Genomic DNA, 24494 nt, shown 5'->3' on the forward strand with positions numbered 1-24494 from the left:
AAAGAATCCAATGGGAACAAAAGCATGTCATCCCAGCCCTACTATATCTTACGGCTGTGCTTGATTGAAGAAATTCTTAGTCGACTAACACTCATTCAATTGTATCGACTAATCGATTAGTTGATTTAATCGACAGATCTGTAAATCTGAGTTTCTCCGCAAAGAGTCATGCAAAAGCACCACTTTAATTCTTGTGTTTACCAGAGATGTGCTCGTACGTTTCTTGGAAATAAGTCATTCAGCATGAAAAAAGCATAAAACATGACTAATCGACTAAAGAAATCTTAGTTGACTAAGACCAAAACAACCGATTAGTCGACTAATCGACTAAGAGGGAGCAGCCCTACTATATCTTATCTTAACTAGGAGCCAGTATAATGTGGAGGCACAACAATTCCATTGTGACAGGTAGATTGTGAGTTTCCACCCTTGTTCACTTTTTGAGTCTAAAAGCGTGTTCATACCAAACGCGTTTCACGCAAATTCGGCGGCGCGGGTCCATACAAAGTCAATGCAAAGACGCTATTAGACGTGAAGTCGAGGCACAAAATGATGCGAATGGTGCGTCGCGAATGAGGCGAGGATGCGAAATTGGCCTCATTTGTGCCGTGCCGCGAATTCGCACGAGTTGAAATATTTGAACTGCAGCGAGAACTTCACGTGTAGATGTGTGGCAAGAATGTGTAGAAAGGAGTTTTCTTGGGGAAAGGTAAGCAGGGAAGTTTGACTACTTACGGAGCGGCTCCAATGTTAGCAGAGCCCTGATCGATCCAAACTCCCTCCAGAAAACTAGTGTTTTAAAAGTTGTTTTCTTGTCATCTTGTGGACAGACCTGATAAAGTTTGAATTCAGACTTTTTAGAAAACACCATCATGAGGTTGTTATTTCAGCATACTTTTTATCTGTTTATTGCAATTTAAAAACGCTACAATCTGAACTTCAAGTGGTGCTGGAAGTGGCAGATATCCAAACGTAAAGTTTCCTTCCTGGAGAAGGCAGTAAACATTACCATGCTGTTCATTTCCCGATGTATCTGTGACTTCTACACCAGGTACTAAGCAGCAATAGTGGTTATTTTGGCCATATGACGACGGAAAGAAACGTGGTTTGTGCCTCCAGCTGTACACTGGCGGATACGCGAGTAGCGCGAGTAACGCGATTAAACACAAAATGATCCAAATATATTATCCAGCGATCAAACTCACGCGAATGGCGCGACGCAAATATTTTATTTCGCCTTAGTGTGAAGAAGCTATAACAATCAATTCCCTGCTGGAGAGGAGTCCTGGCTCGGTAGGTTTGGTCATGTGCTGACGGAGAGTTCTTGTGCCAACGGACACAGTCTGCTTCCCGCTACTTCCGCAGGGATGTTAGAAGCTGCACACACAAGCGTACAAACCCAGAAAGACAGGAGGAACAGAATAATTACAGTTCAGTATTACATCTGGCAAGACCTCATTAAATCTGTCTGCCATTATCTCTCCGTTTCACTGTCACATGTCTATGTGCCTCTATTTTCTGCCAAGTCCTCTTTCATCTCTCTCTCGCTCTCTCTCTCACTCTCTCACTTTCTCACTCTCTCTCCATTTCTTACCTAACATCATACTTGTTCCCTGTCAGTCTCTCCCACTCACTGTTACTTCTCTATCTCCCCTTCTCACTGCTCATTGCAGTTAACTATTAATTCATTCATTCTCCCTCCCCACTGACTTCTCTTTCTACAGGGAAACATAGGTGCACGAGTGCACGTGCAAAAACCAACCGGCACACAGGCGCTCACCTGGCAAAGCTTACTGGGACAGTTGCAGAGAGGGCAGTGTCATAACCGACAGTGTCTAATTAACAGTTATAGGTAACAACAGCTGCACAACGAGTCACAGCCCAAACCTTGCACTGAAGCCTTGTGATTCAGTTAGAATTTGTGGGATTTTTTTTTTTTTTTTTTGCTCTGGATATTTCTTGTATATATTGGTCTCCACACTGTACCTTTGAAATCAAAGGGCTCAAAGGGTCAGATTTTTTAGAAGCACTTTGTCACTGTGATATTGGCTCACTGGCTCATCCCATCGCGCCACTCTCCTTTAACTGTCGGGTGTGTACATTTCAGGTTGGATCTTGGCTGCTTTGACAGCAAATTTGAAGAATTCAGAATTCGTTCAATGACAACATACAGTAATAAGACTCTTTTATCAGATTAAGAAAAGACAACTAAAAAAGGGCCAAGCTACCATCCTTGAGGATTTGGTCACTTTATTAACCTGCTGTACAGTTTAAATTTTTTAGCACGATATGAGGAAAATATCTAATTGAGATTATTTTGACTGATATTGCGATGTGATTCACGATTTTGCAGGGAATGAGCATTTTTGTATCACTATTCTCATTTTCAATAAAAATTCCAAGAAATGAAAATGATGTTAGGGTGATTTTTGCAATTATCTGTACCAAACAAAGATTTTTTTCTTTAGTCTGTAGGATAGGATTTGTAGGCCGGGACATCTTTGCAGCACAACAATACTTATATTATATAAGTTATTATATTTTACCTTTAAGAAATATTGCGCCTCGCCCTGCGATTTGGAAAATTGCACTAGTCCATATTGCGATTTCGACAAAATTGCGACTAATTGTGCTGCCCTTATATTTTGAATCACCATTTCTGGCAACTTTTAATGAACAAGTATTTTAAAGTCTGGCGGCCATTTCTCCTGTACTTTGAACATGAATTTGCAATTTTTTTTATTCTGTGTTATTGCCATTATTATACATGCTTTTTGTATGGCCTTTTATACAATGTTGTGTATGTATGTTTCTATGTTCTTTGAGAAGGCACCACCGTGTTTGTATTTCTCTGTTTTGAAAATCTCAATAAAAAGATTGCAATTGTTATTAATCTACCCACCTACTTCCTGTATTCCCAAAATACCAAAATGGATCTTTAAAGATAATTTTTCTGGATTTACACAGTGACCAGAGAAAAATACAAACAGCTGAACGCAGGGTTCAAAATTCACTATTTAGTCCACCTGCCAAATGGCTAGGGAATGTTCAAATTTGACCAGCCACTTATCAGATTATGTTTTTTTGGCTGGGGAGTGAAGCAAATCTACCAGCCACTTCCATATTTTACCAGCGGTTTAGTAGATAGTGCTAATATTGAACCCTGCCTGTATGATGTAATGCAAAGCAATGCAATAATCCGACTTGTGTAAATGTTATGGGTGCTCACATACTGCACGTGGAGGGAGAAACAACAGAAAAACCTTACAACGTAATGCAATCCAATGCAACATCACAAACACAGCTGCAAAAATTACATTACAAAATTTAAATCAAAAGCAGTCCGACAAGATGTCACCAAAGTACTATTTATTATAGAACTTCTGGACCGAAAAGCACTTTTTTCTGATTTCCTTCACATTTCTGTCTCTCACTTAGGTGTGATACAACACAAAAAATAGAAACATGGATTCAAACGTACTCTTCTAGCTACAGAGCCAGCCACAGTCACCATCAGCTGACTTTCTATCAGCTGAGTGCTGCCACTGTAACAAGACTCCTTTGTCTTGCAGCGCGCTGAACTAACATGAAATATGCCAAATAGGTCTAAAACAAAAACACACACAACCGCATCAACATACGTCCACAAACAACAGTAAAAAAAACAAACAGCAAGAAAAAACTGAAGAAAAACACACAATTGTTTAGATGTGTAACAGGCCCGCGCACGCAATTTCCTTCCACAAAAGACCTTTGTTTTTTATAAGAAGCCCTGATTAGCGCGCGGACCTCACACACAGTCACATTGACCAGGTCTGGTACAAATGTGCAGACCAAGAAAGAGAGCAGACATGGCTTAGAGCAAAAACAGCCTTTCATATAATGAAAAAGAGAACAAGGAATGGTATGAATGTAGACAGAGACAGAAAGATTTGCTCTGCATTCAAAGCGCCAGTAACTAAACTCATGTGTTCGGACAGGATACATACTGTAGGATTATTGGCAGGGCTAAAAACCTGGCGCGCCACACCTGAGAAATGTTGAAAACTGGAGCAGATCTGAAGATCTGGGACTCCAGTGGGCCTGTAACAATAAGGGCTGAGGTCATCATTTAGGACTGGGATGATTCAGTTCGTTCACGATACACGGGTGCCGATTCCATTTGTATTGCCATTTTCATTTGTTGTGATTCTAGACGATATGCGATTGGATAGTATTGAGATTTGTGATTTTATTTTCCTTCTTTAACAAAAACAAAAAGTTGAATAATACACTTCTAGAGACAATATATCATGAGCCATTTCTGAAAACTAATTGTTTTCTAAAAAAAAAAAAAAATGCACATCGCATGTCAGTCTGACATTTATTTCATTTGTAAAGAACATGGATTTCTTAACATTTTCTGCTTTCCGTCGGTTTTGCTGGAAAAAACGCTCTCAGCATTGGTTTAAAAAATAAAAAAAAATTGTCATGAACGTATCATAAACATTATAAACAAGTCATAAACGTTTATGACATAACACTTCTTTTAGTAAGTGTCCTTCAGTTTTTGTCATGACAAGTTATGGTTAAGGTTAGGTTTAGAGTTCATGTGTCATGACAGTGTCCAAAAAATCCACACATACAATATTACACTTTTTCCCCCACCCCTACTATCATACACACACACAAACGTTTGTTTCACTATCTTTGTGGGGACCCGTCATTGACATAATGCATTCCTTAGCCCCTTACCCCAACCATCACAACTAGATGCCTAACCTTAACCCTTACCCTAACCCTAACCATAACCTAATTCTAACCCTAATCCTAAAATGTAGTCGTAACCATCAAACAGCCCTTTAACCTTGTGGGGTCCAGCATTTTGGGCCCCACAAGGCTGTGCAGATCCCACAAGTATACTGTATTCCCCGGTTTTTGGACCCCATGAATATAGTAAAACAAGCACACACACAGGTTTGTGGCACTATCTTTGTGGGGACCCATCACTGACATAATGCATTCCGTAGCCCCTTACCCTAACCTTAACCATCACAACTAAATGCCTAACCTTAACCCTCACCCTCACCCTAACCATAACCTAATTCTAACCCTAATCCTAAAACCAAGTCTTAACCCTCAAACAGCCCTTTAAAATTCTGGGGTCCAGCATTTTGGCCCCACAAAGCTGTTGGGACCCCACAAGTATACTGGACTCCCAGTTTTTGGACCCCACAAATATAGTTAAACAAGCCCACACACACACACACACACACACACACACCTATCATGAGATGTTCCCTTGCTGTTATTTCACAACTCACTGAGGCAGCCAATCAAATCATTCCGGCGATGAGCACGCCCACGGCTATATTTATCCAATGGAGGATGACTATCTGGCTGACGGACTGTTTCAGATGACCAGTCACAGACAGTCTCTTGAGTTTGGTGCCGACATGAGCCCCTTCCCTCCCTCTCTTCCTTTTTCTTTTGCTCGCAATTTTCTCTCCTTGGAGGGAGGAAGGGTGTAAAAATGATCGAGGGTCCAGATTAGGAGCACCCTTTGCACCGTGACGACCCAGTCCTCGTCTCCCTCTGTCACTTCCTCTAGCTGGCGTTAATAAGTGAGAACATGGTCTTTCACTTGCCAATCTCTCTTCTTCAGCTCAAAATGGATTTGCTTCCCTCAGCTTACCTCCCCAACCTCATTCACACTCCTCCTCCCTGGATTGAATTGTTCTCCCTGGTTGCTTCTGCTGGGTGTCCCTGTAATTCTCCTCTCATTCTTATTTTTTTATTTTCCCTGAGCAGCCTCTATCGTCATCCCCCACTTTATTCTTCATCACCCTTCTTCTCTTTATCCTTACTTCCACCACTTATTCAAACTTCCTATTTCCTCCATATTAGTCCTTTCTATGTCCACTGCTCCCCTCTCTCTTTCTTTTCCTCTCTTTTTTTCCTCCCCTCTTTCCGCCTTTCTTTCTCTTTCCTCCTACCCACTTTCCTCCTTTCTTTCTCTCTCTCTTTTCTTTCGTTCCTCTTTCTCCCCCCTTTCTGCCTCTCTTTCTGTCTCATTTCTTTCTTGCTTTCTTTCGTCCCTCTTTCTTTCTCCCCTTCTCCCCTCTTTCCGTCTTTCTTTCTTTCCCTCCTTTCTTTCTTTCTTTGTTGTCTTTCTGGGCATTCATTTTTTCTTCATTTAAACTCCCTTTCTGTGTTCCTCCATCTATAACCCCCCTCTCCCTATGGGTGTGCAAAAAACCACCACCTTTTTTTCCCCCCTCCATCTTCCTCCCCTTCCCCCTTTTATTCTCCTCTTCTGAGGCTTAGACCTAATTATCTCCTGTTGTAGAGAAACCACACACACACACACACACACACACACACTCGGTGGGAACAGCCTGTGGGAAGCGGTGCAGCCGTGAGGGACGGACAGCGTTTGTTCTCCCTTCGGCTGGTCGCCTCCAATCACGTCAGCGTGGCACAAAAACACACATGCATTGCAAGAGCGAGCCAAAGACGAAGAAAAGGAGAAAGACAGGGTGTGAAGCTCTGTGTATTATACACACAGCGGCGTACTGACTGAATGGGTTTGATGTTTCTTTGCTCAAATCCAAATGGCAGAGGATTGGACACATTTTTCTTTAGTTATTTTAAATAATACTGAGTGCAGATACCTTTGGCAAGGTGTTGAGCCTTGTTATGTGAGTTACAGTGGAGGACAGACTGGTCGCACAGAATTCCGTGAAATGGTCACGAATTGTTAACAGCGCATTACGTGGTGGTGGCACGGAATGTGGGAAAAATCCATGTGGCCACCACGGAAAACAATGCCAATGTAAAGTCAATGAGAAGATGACGTAGCATTAAGAGCGACTACGGTAGCGAGTACTATGTAAGGCCGAAATTCCACGTAAGGAGGTTGGTTGGGGTGGTGGATGGGTCAAACACAGGACTTTCACCCGGGAGACCAGGGATCGTGTCCCGCATGTCAAGTTTCCTAAAGTCGCTTTCTTCTTTTCCGTCCCGTTCTTCCCGCGTGTCACGGAACCATAAGCCCACCCATGACCTTTTCCTTAACTTAAGGGGCCATGTTCATTTCACAGAATTCTTCCGTGGGCCCATCACGGAATGTTTTGCGATTCCGTGAACCTGCCACAGATTTTGAGTTAATTTCTCACGGAATTCTGTGAGATCAGGTTGGTGAGGAACAAATGAGGAGGGCTTCTATTCATCTATAAACTATAGGGGTGGGAGGGGTTTTAGAATTGATTCTTTTCCCTAGAATCGATAGTTTTTATTTATTTTTTTTTACCAATGATTGACCTAAATATGTTCTGTTTAGACGGTACCGCCGACGGCGACTACATCATATGGGTTTCTAGCAAAACAGAAAATGAACAGAATGCAGAAAATCCATATTATGCTCTTCTTTACAAATGAATGTCAGACTGACTGACTGACATGTGATGTGCATTCTTCTTAGAAAGCAATTCGTTTTTAGAAATGTCTCATGATTAGGGCTGTCAGCATTAATCACGTTAGTCGCGATGACAGATTCTTTATTTTACACCGCCTCTTGGTGCCGTAACCAAATAATCTTTGCTACGAAGAATCATTACGCTCGAGAATCTTTGGCTGCTACTATTCTGACCCTTTGGGGCACCTTTTTATTGTTGTCAAGCTGCCACAGACAATTCCTACATCCTGCTGCAGCATAGAACATAGTTAATGGAGATATGGATTATTTCTGTTTGTTATGCACTTTATTGAAATGTGCTGTACATTTTGCACATGCACTTGTGCATATTTCTCAATATGGCAAGTTAGTTTGAACTGAACTCGAAGATAATGAAGCTATGGAGTATTTTGTTTTACTTATGCACTTTACAATGTGTGAACATACATCTTGTGCATGCACTTTTGCTGTATAATTTATTTTTACATTTTTAAAAAGCAAGCTTAAGGCAAGCTATATTTCTGAAGACATTGATTGTGTTACCTCAGTCTCGTTGCACATCTTTTGATTTGAAATTAAAATAAATCTAAAAGTCAAGTTCAAGTAACTTTCTTTGCATTCATTTGATTTCCTAATAAAGATACACTGGTAAGAATTGGTTTACATTGATAACACAGACTTAAAAACAGTTATGAAATGCAAACTAATTGACTTTTAGTCATGTGATAAAACATGCGATTAACTATTGAAATTAACGATTAATCGCGATTAAGAAAAAATGAATTGTTTGACAGCCCTACTCATGATATATTGTCTCAGAAGTGTATTATTCAACGGTTTTTGTTTTTGTTAAAGAAGGAAAGGAAATAGCAATACAAATGGAAGACCCGAGATCCGGTGCTAATATGGCACCAGTGCCTAAACAACCGGTATCTACAGCAAGGAGGATTTCGGTGCCTCATTTCGGTGCTACTGAATAGGCCTGCACGATTAATCGTTATAAAATCGCGATCTCGATTCACCCCTGTTCGCGATTTAATTTTTAAATGACTTTTTTTTTGGGGGGGCGGCCTTTATTTTGATAGGACAGCTGAAGACATGAAAGGCAAGCAGTTAAAGAGTGTGCTAAGAAATCATTCTGTTTTTAATACTGTACTTAAATTGGCAATTGACAAACTCCATTTCTCTAGAGACTGAAGCTGTAGCTGCAGCATGCCGATTGACATGTTTTAATTATGTAAAGACATGTTCAAGGAGTTCAGATAGAGCCTGTATCAGGGCCATATTTAGTTCAATGTGTTATAGGTCACTATTTTTGGTAGCCTACTGTACTTAAATGGCCAGTATGTACTTTATTTTCTTTATTCATTGAAGCCTCTATGTTTACAGGCTTGTGTTGATGCGCAATGTGCTATAGGTGCCAAAAAAAAAATCTATGTTTGGTACTGCCAATTTGTTTTGTTTTGTCATGGTTCATGTTCATGTTTTCGGTTGAAGCACCGTTTGGGCGCCGGCACCGTTTTAAAAGTATCGTTTTAGCACCGGTATCGGAAAAAAAATACCCAACCCTACCTAATAAACAAGGATGATGAAATTATGATAGAGCATTTGCTCTCCCCTGTTTCGGTATTATTTGGTAACTCTGTTAGTGAACTACAAATCAACATTGTTGTGTAAGTAACAGGGGTGGGAATCACCAGAGGCCTCACGATACGATATCATCACGAAACTGATTTCACGATACGATATTATTGCGATTTTAAACATATTGCAATATTCTGGGATATATTGCAATTTATTACCTTTTTTCCAACTTCAAATGTTTCCCAATTTCAAATGATGTCCCTAAAAGGAAACTTTGTCAACATCTGTTTTATCTAAAAAGATACGTTTCTCAGTTTTTTCATCTCACTTCAATTTTATTGCTGCAAAATGGGATAGTCAAGCAGACAAACTGACCAACACATATATAATAACAGACCGATACTTGGCGTCTGTGTATCGATACAGTATTGCCACAGAAAATATCGCGATACTATGCTGTATCGATTTTTTTTCCCCCACCCCTAGTAAGTAATCAAGGCCATTTCTATTGATGTTATTCAGCGCCTGTAAACTGCATCTATCCCAGCATGTCTTATGCCCACAGTTTGTATAGTTGTATATGGGTTGTAAACTGTTAACGATTGGAAAGGAAATTACCTGGAGATGTAATCAGGTATGAAACGATGTCATGGCTATCAGGGGGCCTGGAGAAGTCAGGAAGACTCCCTGTGCTCACTTTCTCAAAGCGCCTGCAGCCAGAGGGCTCAATATGGAGTTTCCGAAACATATTCAGAGCAAACACGACTAATTCAAATCAGGACTGTCAGTTGTTTTGATTAAAAGTGGTACTCCAGCAAAGAGGCTGGGCTATCCTCACTTTTAGTCTCCTGGTATTGATAAAGCTACAGCAAAAACTGGATCCTTCATTTACAAAAATGCATGAACGAATGAATGAATAATTATATTACTGTGTCATGCCAGTGTTTTTCCTGCATAGAGGAATGTTTGGCACCCCCCAAAGAGGTTTTAGCCAGCCCCAAAGGAAAATCCCCAGCACCAAAATGATGAGAATTGAAAAAAGCACTTCAAATCCTCTCCGACTGTGTTTAAGAGCAATTTAACAAACAGTTGAAAAAGTAGAACATTAACTTGAATAGGAGCGCTTATCTCAGTTTTACCATCCAGAGTCAGGCTGTGACTCTCCCGGTGATTTTTAACGGTGGAATTGTAATATTAATATTATTTTTTTAAGTAGTTTTGTTGATTGGGGTTTCATTTACTCAAGCATAATGGACATTTTGTTTATCAAATTGTCAGAAATAACAGGCACATGCATACAGATTACTGTCAAATAAGGTAACACAAGCCATGTTTCCATCTAGTTGTCAAGCGAAAAAGAAGAAAAAAAGAAAATGCGAATTAGAAGTGTTTCCATCAACTGGTTTGGAGCGAATAAACTAGACTACACAAAGTGTAGTTTCGTCACAAGTTGACGTTACGCATGGTTGTAGATTGCAAACCGGCGTGCTAAATCAAAGAGTTTAGAAGCTAAGCTCTTTGGCTAAATGGAGAGAGGTAGCATTGTACAAGTTGGCCACCTGTGCAGAATACAGGGTTGTGGCAGAGACATTTGGTGTCAGCGAGACAACCGTTCACCGCTGTGTATACGCGGTGTGCAGGGCCATACAATTCAAGCTGTTGAACCAATTTGTCAATTTACCCGACGTGGCTGGGGCACAGGCAATGACGCACCCCAACTCCACAACGCACCTTGCGCCACAAGCGCAATAGATGGGACCCATATCCCAATCCTCCCCCCATCCGATGGATACCGGGACTATAGTCATGTGAGTTACATGTTCGCTACGTCACAACTTATTCGGCAAAGCTGTTTCCATCTCCCATTTTGTGTATTAAGTCTTTTTCAAAAAAGGCAAAAACCACCTCAAGCGAGCGTATAAACTTTTTTGCAAATTTGAGGACGTTTTTTTTTCTCGAATTTTGCCGTTTCCATCAACATTTTCTAATGTGATACTTCAAAATGCGCATAAAAATACATTGATGGAAACATGACTGCAGACATGCTTACTGTCTTGCGTAGTCACCCCCCCCCCAAAGGCCCATTCTGAGTCAGGAAAAACCCTGCATGCATAAAAAAAAAATATGCCCAGCCTAAACAGGCTTACAAGACACCATTATTTACAGCAAATGATCAGATAGCAGAATAGCAACATAAATTATAATCAACTTGATAGTATCTATCATTAGACTTTTCCTGTTTGGTAAAAGCCCAATGTCTTTCCCACACAATGCCCCAGTTTGCAACGCATGCTTCCGATTACAAACTTGTAATCTCCAAGCCCAAATCGAGATAACCCCGATGACATCATCATTAGGGTTAATTTTTCAAACCATAGAGCAGTCCCTCTGGAGCCATTATACAGCTGTTTTTACAGACAAAGTAGTATGAAGCCAAGTAAGCTGAACTTAGTGTGTATCAAGTTTTCTTTTAAAACGTAACCAATTAAATCGTATGCAACCCCTGAACTAATATCCATCTCTGGACTTTGCCCTTACAGAACCAGCCCCTGAAGCAGAGCCTTTAACGGCAAAGTGCAAACAACTCAAACATCATTTCAAAAGAACAAAAGGGAGGGGGCAGCACTAGGACCTCTCTCTTTCCCCCACTTTTTGAGTGGCTGTGCCAAGCAGTGGCTTCCTCGTATAACCACATTACATTATTTTTCTCACACACTCACAGTGAGCGTGGCTGGAGAGGTCAGTTCGCCAGCTGGGAAGCGAAGAAGAGAACCTTTGCACACGTTTAAGCACACATAGGCTCCATAAACAGATGGTGTCACACGCACACGCACACACGCCCTCTGTGTACGGTTCACACATGACCAAGTCCCTTGGGTTGCTGGCCCAGATATTGCACTCACTGATAGGCGATCATGTAAGTATACACAAACACACACAATCCAGTCATTCACTAGACTGGGTAAACCCAGCCCGATCTGCCGGCGATTTGATTTTGCCCTGCAGCTCAGGCTGCAAACCTGTACGTTTATCTATCCTGCTTCCGATACAAATTTGGGGGAACCAATCACAAACTGGCTTATCCACCTGGTGCGCTATGGGCAGGTTTGACACGATGACGATAGAGAAGCAACCAAGCATGGCGGCCACCAAAGCGCAGCAACCCGTTGATGCCGCTGTCGCTGCTACGTCACCCGGATCGTTGGTCTGATTGGTTGAAGGGCTGTCCAATTGCGTGCAGAGGGCACATTTGCGAAAGTAGTGTTATCAGCGCCATGGCCAACCCGCAGAAAGCGCACGCTGTGATACATCAGCTTACGTCGTATTTACCAAACCTGCAGTTCATCGGGTAATCGGCGCCTTTCTCCGCCCACTATACCGTAAATTGCCTGCATTTAAAAGCGCAATTGAATGGCCGATGGCAAAGAAATCCTGCTTGATGCGTGTTATTTCGGCATTAGTGGTGGGGAAATGTATGTAATGACTAGTGCGCTGTAGCAAAGCGTTAAGTACTGGTGCTATGATACGGCTGAGTGCAGACTGCGATATTCCCACTGCTGATGCTATGACTGTTTGAAATGATCCTAAAGCCAATATTTGTAATGTAGCGAGGAGTTTAACAACTGCTGGAGTGGAATGTGAACGTTGAGTCGGAGATGGCTTTGTGAGATGGCATGGCTGCTTAATCTGTAACGCTTAATGATTGTGTTCACTCAACTGAAAAAGTGTGATCCTTGTGGCAAAAATCTCTTCAGCTCGTCTCCTTGGCCTATGTCTTCGTCTTGCTTGGATTACTGCTGCCATTGCACCAGGAGGCATATGAGAGGAAACCCACTTCCAGGTTTACACCTGCTTTTGAGAGGCGGACAATTGAATACATAATTAGGCGCACTTTGCGCTTCCCCTCCCATCTCTTTATGGGAAACTCCCACTTTCCCCTTCACCCACCCATGAATGCATATGCATGACACGGAAAAGCGCAATTTGCCATTTTCAGTTCCCGCGACAGGCAGTCTGTGCTTTTACCTCAGTGCGGCCTGTTTGTACATACCTCGCCATGCTTTTACGCGCACGTTGCGAAACAAATACGCCCGAGGGCGCAAAAGCGTTATTACATCTGGCCCAGAGTCATGTGAACTACGCCCGCTGATCACGCCTCTTGTGCAGAGAAAATACAGAGCAGACTCCCCAGACTAATGTTCAATCTTAAAATATTGAGCTTGTTCTGGTGATAGCCTGACTAGTCATTCACATGTTTGTCAAGCAAATCCTTTCCCTTAAAATTCCCTTCCTTTCGGCACAGTCATACATTGTCTTCCTCGCCTCGTCATTCCTTTCATTGACTTGTCTTACAAATGCAGTTTTACATTAGACTGGGCAGTAGCTTCACAGCTTGATAACTCACTCACCCATACACAACTGTGATCCACTTTCACTCCTAAATCTCCTTCTCTATCTCTCTCTCACACACACACACAAAAATGCACCTGTGCTCTGCTCAAAATGTTATTATCAGTGCGTTATCGTGAGTCACTGAGTGATTGCATCATCTGAGAAAGCAATAATCTGTGTTTCAAAGGAGAGTTTTGGCAGACACATGTACTGTTAATGTTTGCACAATCCAAAAGTAATTTCCATAAATAACTTATAGACTAGGGAAAGAGACTGACAGACAGAGATATGGTATATGTTTGTAAATGTGTATGTTTCCCTGTCCCTGTACTATGTGCTTTAGCGATACTGTGTATCAATATGGTCATGCTAATGACCCCTGTTTGAATTTGATATGGAGGCAATGTAGCCATAGGTTTGAGAGAACAAGCTTGCTTTTAAAAGACAACAGTTATGGTGCCTCTTATATCGTCAGGCAATTTGTTCCAGAGAGCAGGCCAATAATAACTGAAAACCTTCCAAGAGTTCTGGAGGGTTTGTTAGCAGTGTGCAGGTCACAGATGCACTGCATGATTTGTAAACAGTGAGCAATATTTGAAAAATCATTTCTGTATTTTATTGGAAGCCAGTGAAGTGATCAAGTATAGGAGTAATATGTTTGTTTGTTTTTTTTTGTCCCAGTGAGGACTCAGTCAGGGCTGAGCTTACCATGTGAAAGTGAGATATATAATTGTGTGTCATCAGCATATGAATGGTAAGATACATTGTGTGTCTGTATGATGGAACCGAGTGAAATAGATCACTTCTTATTTCCAACGGCTGACATCACATGCACAACTACGACACACTCTGCAGTGCAATATACACACACCATCAAATTCAAATCTTATCCACTCATCTCTCTCTCGCGCGCTGAACACACACGAACACACACACACGAACACACACACACACACACACACACACACACACACACAAAATTGGTCACTTGAGCCCGCCCCAGATGTTCAAAGCACTGTGAAAGAAAATGCAGTTAGAGCATCCCAATCCTCTGATGCGGTTCCGGAAATAGCAGAGCGTCTCTGAACAGGAACGTAAAAGGCTTCCCTAGTAGGGCGCTGTCCACCACTTAAAAAGCAGCTTCCCTCTCTATAATATCAGAATTCCTTTGTATAGAAACACAAATACTAGAAGATATTGCGAAAAAGTACACATTTTGGTTTGAAGTTGCACAAATCAAGCAGTTATTTCTAGTATGGAAGACATTTGGAAGACAGAAGGGTGGCCCTCCTGCATTTACAGCAGTTGGCACTTTTGAAAATATCTGCCTTATGTAAAGCTTCGGCCATGGCCACAGCAAAGCGTTCATGGACATTACACATCATCAGCTTGTTAGGGAACATTGTATCACATTGCTTTTTAATCCAGAGGTAAGGTGGCCCCTGAGAAGCATGCAGAGCGTATTTAATAATTCTTTTTCTAACTTTCTTTAACTAACAGACAATGTTGTCTGCCCGTTCCATCAACTCAAGCCTACACATAAGCAAGAGTAGCTTGTAGGCTGTAAACAGACAACAGAAGCATGGAGGAGGCATGGCTGGAATGACTGAAAGGAGTGAGCGGGTTGTGAACCAGCTAAAAGGAAACTCTCTTTCTGTCAAGAAATACTGTACAGTAAAATTTGTATAATCATAGTAATCTGTTACACCCATACTGTGTGTCTTTGGTTTGTAACAATGAGTGTAAAGCAGCAATTCACCTCCTATTTCAAGAAATCACTCCTACCACAGGCAATACAACTTTTTAACACGTCACCAATGAGTCTTAAGATGTTATGATGATGATAAGACTCATATGCATCACAATACTGCACTAAGTGCAACTTGCATTAACATAGGTTTTACTTACATCTTTAGAAATATTATTTAAGTAGTTGTACATTTTTATTCCTAACTTGTACACGTGTGTACATTATTTCCTTTATTTTTTCAATATTTGTTCTTGTATTCTATCCTATTTATTATTTCTTGTATATTCTGTATGTGTGCTGTGTGTCTGATATTTAGCTGCTGTAGCAATACAATTTCCCAATTTGGGATCAATAGAGTCTATCTAATCTAATGTAATCTAATCTATAATATCTGCAATATTAGCATTATAGGCTTTAAGGGACAGTTCAGATTTTTTGAATTCGGCACGGCAACAGTTTGGAGAAGCAGGCACAGAAGCTGCTGTTTGACGGGGGCAGCAGCGAAACATATTTTAGCCACCTAAAAATCAAAATCTGTTCAACATCTGTGCACTATATTAAGAATATTTTTATCACTTTACCTTGCGGCCCGACAGCCCGGTTTAAATTTACACGGAGGGAACTGAAGCTGTTTTACGCTCTCATCAAAGCCACCAGACTCCATTGTCAAAAACAGAAATTTTACTTCGCAGAACCGGGAGTTGCTGGTCTTCCGCTGCTACGATTGTTGTGTTTGCTGTGTGACGTTGCCGTTTCAAAAGAGTTAGGAACTAACAAAACTGACTAACTAACCGTTCGAGTTAGGGCTGCAACTGTCTGTCGATTATTTTCTCGATTAATCAATTAGTTGTTTGGTCTATAAAATAAAACAGAAAATGGTAAAAGGAAAATGTTGGTCATTGTTTATTCCAAAGCCTAAGATGACATCTTCAAATGTCTTGTTTTTTTCATTAAAAAAAAATTACTAAAAATTACTCAAATTATTCGATTAATCGATTATCAAAATAGATGGCGATTAATTTAATAGTTGACAACAAATCAATTCATCTTTGCAACTTTAGTTCGAGGCAGCGGTAGACAAGCATCTCCAGGGTTATTTGACGGCAAGGTGAATCTGTAAAAATATTCCAACTATAGTGTACACTTGGACAGATATTGATTGTGGCTAAAATACGTTTAGCAGCTGCCCCCGTCAACAGCAGTCCATTGCTTAGCTTCTGTGCCTGCTATCCCAAACTGTTGCTGTGCCGACCGCCATCTACTCTAGGTAATAATACACTGACTACGAATAAGTACCTCATACAACCCTACTTTAAAAAATCCAAACTATCCCTTAAAGCCTATATGGACTAACACAGTCACCTATTGATATTTATTTGCATCACTCCAAATCACGTAAACGTGTTATTTCCCACAGCAATGAATTCCTTTGCCCCGAAGGTATTGGCCTACTATACTATACTATATATATCCAATAAAGCCACTGGGAGCATTGGTCAGTCAGTGTGCAGAATGTGCTGTGCTGCTGGAATGACCATCCACAGCTGAGAAACAGGCTCATCTGGATCCACTGAATTATGTCCTCATGCGATATGTCACTCTACGTTCACAACCAAAGCCTATTATCGGCTAAAACGCACTCGGCTGTCTGGAAAATGAGCAGAGGCAACTGAAGAGAAACCATATGTCACAACTGGATTACAGATAAAATGACAGGGGGGTGAGGGGTGCTATGCTATGTCCAGTGGACCTTTAAAAAGAACTACAGAAAATATTGTAGATATATTATAGGATTATTGCTGCAGGATAGTTAACACAAAAACAGTATTAAAGTATAATACGCTTGCAAGAGCTTATGCACTAAGCGCCACAGATAAGTCCCTATAGGAGTATTATAAAGGACACTATAATTATTAATATCAAATTATAATGATACCATAGAAGTAAAAAAGAAACCGCTTCAATTAAGTCACTAAACTCACTGGTAAGTACCACAGGAAAACACTAACTATGTTTACATGCACAATATATTCCGGTTTTTGCCCTTATTCCGAAAAAGACGATATTCCGACTACGCTGTTTACATGGCTAATGAAAGTGAATATTCCACTAACATTCCCGTTAACATGTAGCCGTGCAAAACGCAAATTTTTTTTCAACGTTTTTCAGCGGTGGTGGACTTGTTGGAGCGTGTGAACACAGCGTCCCTCTTTCATTCCTTCAACCAGCTTCTTGAAAAGGTCAGCGTTGTGACTTTTTTTTGCATATCCAAAAACCCTTTGCTATCCAAGTCATGTTTAAAAGTAGCTGTGTTTCTCCTTATCAGGTCTGCAGCCTTGCAAACTGTTGGCTGGATGGTTTGTGTACAGCAACCATAGCAACGCACAGAGCTGACCGTAAGCAGGCAAGAGGCGTTAAAAAAAACAGATTGAGACACATATTCCGAATGCGCTGTATACATGTCCAAAGAATGCCTCTAAAACACGAATAATACCGGAATATCCCACATCGTAATCGGAAAATGCTATATTCGGAAAAAGGCCTTATTCAGAATATGCCGTTTACATGACCTGAATCAAATTCGGAATATTGTCATATTCGGAATAATAGTGGAATATTTGTGTGCATGTAAATGTAGTCATAGAGTCCCTACAGGGGGTAAAACAGGAACTGTGGTGGTATTTTATCAGGGCAATATGGGACTAGCCCCTGGTTAACAGACACTGACACAGCCAACAGGCTCCATGCTACTTACATAAACGTTTTGTAGGCTACAGCAGCCAGCAGCAACTGATGGTGCCATAACAAAAGTAACTCTTTATCTAGGGTTAAGAAATATTAGGGATGCAAAAAGTGATTTTTTTTACATTGTTACGGGCCGGCTACATTGCACGCGTACGTATGCGGAGGGGATGCTCCAACACTACGCTTCCACTCTAAATCAGGTGATAAGCAACAAAACAGGACAGTCTATTTATATTTTTTACGCAAGGTGTGTGCAGCCCTTTTACACAGAAATGGATCATAAAGTGTCTATATTTCTTTTAAATTAAACTACCCATATGCAGGAAATGACTTCATAAAAAAAATGTTGTAAATGATTTCCTTTTTTTGTTTTAAATTTAACAAGCAGTACGTTGTATTTTAGCAGAATACTGAGCAGCAGACAGGCAGAACTGAGTTACTGACTTACTTTAAATTAGTTTATTTATCGCAAGAAATAGTTATCGCGATATTCATCAGCGTCATCACATATTGTCCTCGTATCGCGCAGCCCTAGTATACACTGAGAGAAGAGTGACAACACAGAGTGTCTATTTTCATGACATATTTAAGAAACAAAATATGACAGAATAAGCAACCACCTGCATACATAGCAGTAGAGTAAATCACTGCACCTACATTATTTTTTTACCTACGACCAATTTGGCACATCTTTCCACCCACATAGAGCAACATCAGGTGTTTGACAAGGGTTGAAAGAGTGGAGCGTGAGCAGATGTTTGACAGGTCAGTTGGGGTTACGCTCTGGGCCACCATCATCACGCTTTTCCAAGAAAAAACCTTGACACCAAGTCAAGGTGCTCGTTTTGAGGTGTGTGTGTGTGTGTGTGTGTGTGTGTGTGTGTGTGTGTGTGTGTGTGAGAGAGAGAGAGAAAGAAAAAGAGTGAGAGAGGAACACACATCCACTCTATAGGGTTATTAGACCGTGCTTATTAGAGACTTACTTCATTTGTTTGACGATGGTGCTTTTCCCTGATTCTCCAGCCCCTGAGGGATAAGAGAAAATAAGACAATGTAACCAGGGCGTATATGTGTGTGTGTGTGTGTGTGTGTGTGTGTGTGTGAGAGAGAGCAAGATGGAGACAGAGAGAGAAGGGGGTGGGAGAGAGAAAGAGAGCTAGAGAGTGTGCGAAAGAAGAGAGAAGAGAATCAGCCTCTTAAAAACCTTAGTGAATAAAAGCCAGCAGCAGCAGGGTGGTGATACAAAGATGGACAAAGTGCTGCACCCTTTCCTTCCTCAACATCCTTTTTTTGTATTACCTTCCATCTTCCATCTTTCAATTTAGTCAGTCAAATATATTAAATACTTGGAGGGCTTCTTTTCCCACAAATAATCAATGAATCAATCTCCCACTCCCAAAACCAATTAACCAACACTGCCTTATGCTTGCCCCTCCATTGCTGCATACAGCCATTTTTTTCTGGCATCCATCTGCAGTTATCACCTCTGATGTACGGTAGAGTTCCCACCTTTTACCTACATACTGACTGATTCTGCAAAATGACATTTCACCCACCTGGCATATCTTTAATGACTAAAAAACCTAGGCTATTATAGCCGGTTGCTTCAAAGTGATGTAATGAGACGACAGGGTGTGTTTAGAAGGCAAAATCAGCCAAATTAAGCCAATGTATTGGATTTTTGTTCACATTGGGCGGTTTTGTTAGCTTATAATAGACGTTATGTTTGTTATTTGTATCCACCGCTTTCTTCAGAAATGGTCATCTTTTACCAAACGCCCACCCCCTCACACCACACCTTTCACCCCCCCACCCTCCCCCTCCCCTCTACGGCCCCTACTGTTGGTACAATTGAACTCTCTTACCGAGCAGCAGCAGTTTGACATCTTTGGCCGCGGTGACACCGTCCTCCTTGAGGTTTTTCTCGATGGCTTTGCTCCGATCCAGAGCCGCCCTCTCCTCTGCGCTCAGAGTACATCCCATGGTTAGAGAGCACAGCTTGATAGCGTTACCGATACCGGTATCCACGGTGATACAGGCAATAAAATGGGGATTCAATGAAACTTGTGCGTGGCAACAAAGCTAGTTGCAAATCCTTGGTGTTATTTCCTCCTTTTTTTCTGTGCTATGCCTTCGACTCCTCTATGCTCCCTCTTTCTCTCGCTCTCTGGGCAGCTCCCTCTCTGTCGCTCTCGATTCAAGCCGGGGCTACGACACCGCTAACGCATTCAAATCAAGGCTCCGCTCGGTTTGAATCCACAACGCAAACGCAGCACGATGTAGCCACCGCGGTTGTGTGTTTCTCAAGCGTGGTCTCGGTGGTTACTGTTACTGTCCGTCCGCCAGTCCGTCTTCCTTCTGTCTTCTGTGTATCTGTCGGTAAATCACGGTAACGGTTCACTTTTTCTCCACTCGTCGATAATAACGTTAGGCAATGTGTTGCTTGGCGGCGGGGAGCAGCGCTCGCATCGTTTGGTTCTCACGGCGGCTCACAGTGGACCTTCCTCCGTTTGGCTCCTCCGAGGCGGGCGGCGGGGACTCGCTCTGTAACTCTACTGCCTCCCGGTAGCTCCGGTAGGGGCTCGCTCGTTCGTTAGTTCATTCGTTCAATTGCAGGTTGCTGACGTCAGAGCAGGGGAAAAAGGAGAGAGAGAGAGAGAGAGAGAGAGAGAGAGAAAGAGAGAGAGAACATCAGTGGCGCGGCCTAGTGGTGCACTATGTTATAGTCCAATATTAGGCATTCTGTTACCAGATAGAAAATAAATATCAAACGCCGTTGCATCAAAACTGTGAGTGTTCAAGAAATATTTTAATTAGGCTAATAACTCACCGCTGGTAGGCCTACCTTGATTGCTTGGATAATCTGTTGTGGAACTTGACTTTGGTTTATATTAACAATGCTTTGCTTATGAGTGTGTTTAACCACTGTATGTTTAACTGATTATCAGAGTCATTGTCATTACTGTTTTTTATTAATCAGGTAGGCCAAATAGGCTATGCAAAGCCTCCTTTCTCTCAATAGCTACATTACTGGTTAATGGTTGTTGGCAATGTCTGGCACCCAACTGACTTCTGCAATGAAACTTGGAGGTTATTACTTGTCCATCAGCACTGTCTCAATTTTTTTTTTTACATCTGTGGGATCACCAAAAGGCAAGTTTGTTTCCCACAGTGAAGTGTTACAGCCTGCCATGGTTTACATCCATTTAGATTTGGAATTAATTAGGGCCTATACATTTGGAACTTCAGAAAACAAGGTAAAGTCAAGACATTGTGCTTGGACAGTTCATCTTTTGCTAATAATTTAAAAGGAAATAATTAATTTGACTCTATGTACATTCAGTCAGTGGTGGGTTTCATTTTTAGCCAGAACAAAACATTTTATTTTAAACAGCAAACGCACAGAAGGTTGCCTATTTATTCGGGAAATGTAGCCTACAGAAGTCCTCCCAAATAGGATCTCAGATCTCTATTATGTTAAACATAATTCACAGATTATTTGAATTAAATTCTCCTGTCGCTCAAATATGTATTACATTTCCTTTTTTTTTACTACTGTACATTCCCTTATGTACGAAAGTCATTGCCATGTTTCGCCAATATCTATTTCCATCAAATAACAGAAAATATCTATTTTGATCAAATAACAATTAACATTCTGGTTAACATTGTGGCCTTGGCAAGGGTTACACTTAATTGAATGTAAAGAAAGATGCCCTGGTTTAGTAATTTGCCAACATTTTTCACACAGTGGCAAAAAAGACAATTTGTTGTTTTCGAGCACCCTGCTCTGCAGCTCTGTGGAGCTTTCGGTTTCCTGGCCACTCATAGACTGTTGTGTTGAGTGTCAGAGCTCTCATTTGCCCCCACATACGAAACCCAAGTCAGCCGTTTCCTGCATACACTCTCACAAGCTGAGTATAGGCTACCCTGCTTGGAGGAGCTGCATGAAATGGCAGCGAGCCAAAGGGAACAAGTGACTGGTGCAGGAAGTCGAGCATTTGCTAACTAGTACTGTAGCCACATCCTCCTGGTGTGTTCTAAAGGAAGTCTATTTCGAAACAGAGATATCAAACTTCGGGGAGGGGGGGGGGGTTGACACATGCATTTTAAATTTCGTTGTAAAACCTGTATATATCCTGCACCATTTGTTTCCACCCCAGCACATTGGAGGAAAAGCACATTACCTATTTGTGAAAGTCATTACAACATGTCAATGGCAGAGAGGGTTGGGTGTTATTATAACTATCTATATAAGCAACATTGTGCAACCTTGACTGCAAATAACCCCTGATCCTCAATGATGATGGTAGTTTTCTTCAACTACATGAGTATACTGAAATAGACAGTACAATAGTATTCCTTTCTCTCTCTTCTCTCTGCAACACAATTTAGTTAACAAGCATACATTGTAGCGTTCCATTATATTTTATTCATGAACCACCATTTTGGAGACTCATTCAGTTTATCAGCACTATTGTGAATTTTCAAGTCTAGTGTTTGATACTCAACACTGATTTAGAGAGACTTTCAGATACATGGTCACATCAGCATTCTGGGTAGGGAATGAGTCCTTACCCCAAGTGAAGAGGTTCAAGTACCTTGGTGGGACAATAGAGCGAGAGATTGGCCAGAGAATCGGAGCAGAGGGAGCGGTATTACCGCATCACTGTGACGAAAAGAGAGCTGAGCCGGAAGGCAAAGCTTGCGATTTACCGGTCTGTTTTCATTCACCTATGGTCATGAAGGCTAGAACAAGCAATTTGTTGTATTTTAGCAGCATACTGAAAGCAGCAGGAATGCAGAACTGAGTACACTTTAATATCTGTTTGTTTATCGCCATCGTAGTAATATCGTCATCGCGACATTCAACAGCGTTATTGCATAGGAGCCAGTTGAGGTGGTTTGGGCATCTGGTAAGGATGCCTCAATGACGTCTCCCTAGGGAGGTGTTCCAGACACGTCCAGCTGGCCGAACTACAGTAGGTGGAGAGATTATATCTCCACCATGTCCTGGGAACGCCTCGGGATCCCCCAGTCAGAGCTGGTTAATGTGGCTCTGGAAAGGGAAGTTTGGGGTCCTCTGGTGGAGCTACTGCCCCCGCGACCTGACCCCAGATAAGCGGATGAAAATGGATGGATGGTCACATCAGCATGCTAACATGCTCAAGCAGGTATAAACTTATTTTAGAGAATATTAGCATGCTAACAATCACTACTACTTATTTGACCTGAAGATGACTCTTGATGAAAAGTACGGAGATCAAAGTAATCACAATCATGCTCATTGGGGCAACTTTCATAACAATCAAACAAATAGAGATTTTAAAAATAAAAATGTCAACCTCACAGTGGTGCTAAAGGCAATGTTAGAGGATCATCGAAGTCTTAAGGAATATAACCACAAGGGACCTTGAATATTTCAAGCGAATTTCACAGCAATACTTTTCAAAGTATTTGACTCTAAACTACAAATGTCAACGTCATGGTGATGCTAGAGGAAAAGTCAGGGGACCACCAAAGTCAGTAGGATTCCTCCATGAATGTCTATACAAAAATTCACGGCAATCCATCCAACAATTGTTGAGATATGGACCAAATGACATTGCCATCCATGTCACTAAAAAGCTTTCAGAAACAGAAGCAGTGACACCAACAATTTCACCCATCTGTGTCTCAGCTGCCTAATCAGGGCGAGCAGCATAAACATAACCTTACTGGTGTAAGTATCAGCTGATGGGAGCTGACAACCCATTTTGAACATTGGTTGTTTGTCTTGACGATGTTCGAGATGTTGTCGGACACAGACTTTAGCTACTTTCAACATGAAGCATTTGTAAGACCTGGCTATAAGTTAGTTAAGGTAAATCGTTGTGGAACATTCATGAGCTCACTTGGGAGCTATTTAAGAAGGATTGCACATCTGCACTATATACTGTACATGGCATTTTGTAAGTTTTTTTTTTTTTTAAATCTACAGTATGCAGCATGCACAATATTCATTGATATTAGAGAGACATTGCTGCAGAGCACCTTCTGTCTCCCTTTCCTTCCTTTGTCGCATCTGGTCAGTCCGTTAACAGACTCAGGCTGTGGTTATTGTTACACAATCAGCACACGCACACACACACACACACACACACACACACACACACACACACACACACACACTCAGACTTGGGTTGGGATCCACTGATTGAGGACAGAAAACTGAAGAAACTAAAACAGTACGCTGCAACACATAAAATGAGAGCAGCAGTATTTTGATAGTACCTGTTTCACCCTTGTTTGTTGTTTGCCAAGGGAATTTAGAAAATAGCATTGTGTGTTGGTACATTACAAACACCCTGATTTACATACATGCATCTTGATAGTTAGAAAGAAAGAAGAATTACAAACTATGTCAGTGATGATTATACCTGCAAGGAAAAGTGCTCTTTTTTCATCTACAAGGTCAATATTGTGTTTCACTAACGACAAAACAACTAATTATCCGTGCATTTATATGGAACTAAGCTTTTGGAGCTTTCCATCTTTACTCTCCTCCCTCGACTATTTTTGACTGGCTTGACATTATAAACGGCGACC

General features: G+C 41.4%; 1 protein-coding gene across 2 annotated transcripts in view; it reads right to left on the reverse strand.

The window, feature by feature from the left end:
• Positions 1–20527, reverse strand: part of gnao1a (guanine nucleotide binding protein (G protein), alpha activating activity polypeptide O, a) — a 130264-nt gene extending 109737 nt beyond the window's left edge. Inside the window, exons 1-2 of one of the 2 annotated variants that reach the window (XM_031294855.2) lie at positions 19772–20523; positions 18890–18932 (exon numbers count right to left, since the gene is read on the reverse strand). In XM_031294855.2, the coding sequence (XP_031150715.1) occupies positions 18890–18932; positions 19772–19889 (161 nt within the window). In that variant the 5' untranslated portion in view covers positions 19890–20523. Of the gene's footprint in view, positions 1–18889; positions 18933–19771 lie in introns of both variants that reach the window. The other variant, XM_031294856.2, reaches the window with a different exon arrangement.
• Between the last annotated feature and the right edge of the window lie 3967 nt (positions 20528–24494).

The sequence above is a fragment of the Sander lucioperca genome, chromosome 7, assembly GCF_008315115.2.
Source record: "Sander lucioperca isolate FBNREF2018 chromosome 7, SLUC_FBN_1.2, whole genome shotgun sequence".
Lineage (NCBI taxonomy): Eukaryota > Metazoa > Chordata > Actinopteri > Perciformes > Percidae > Sander > Sander lucioperca.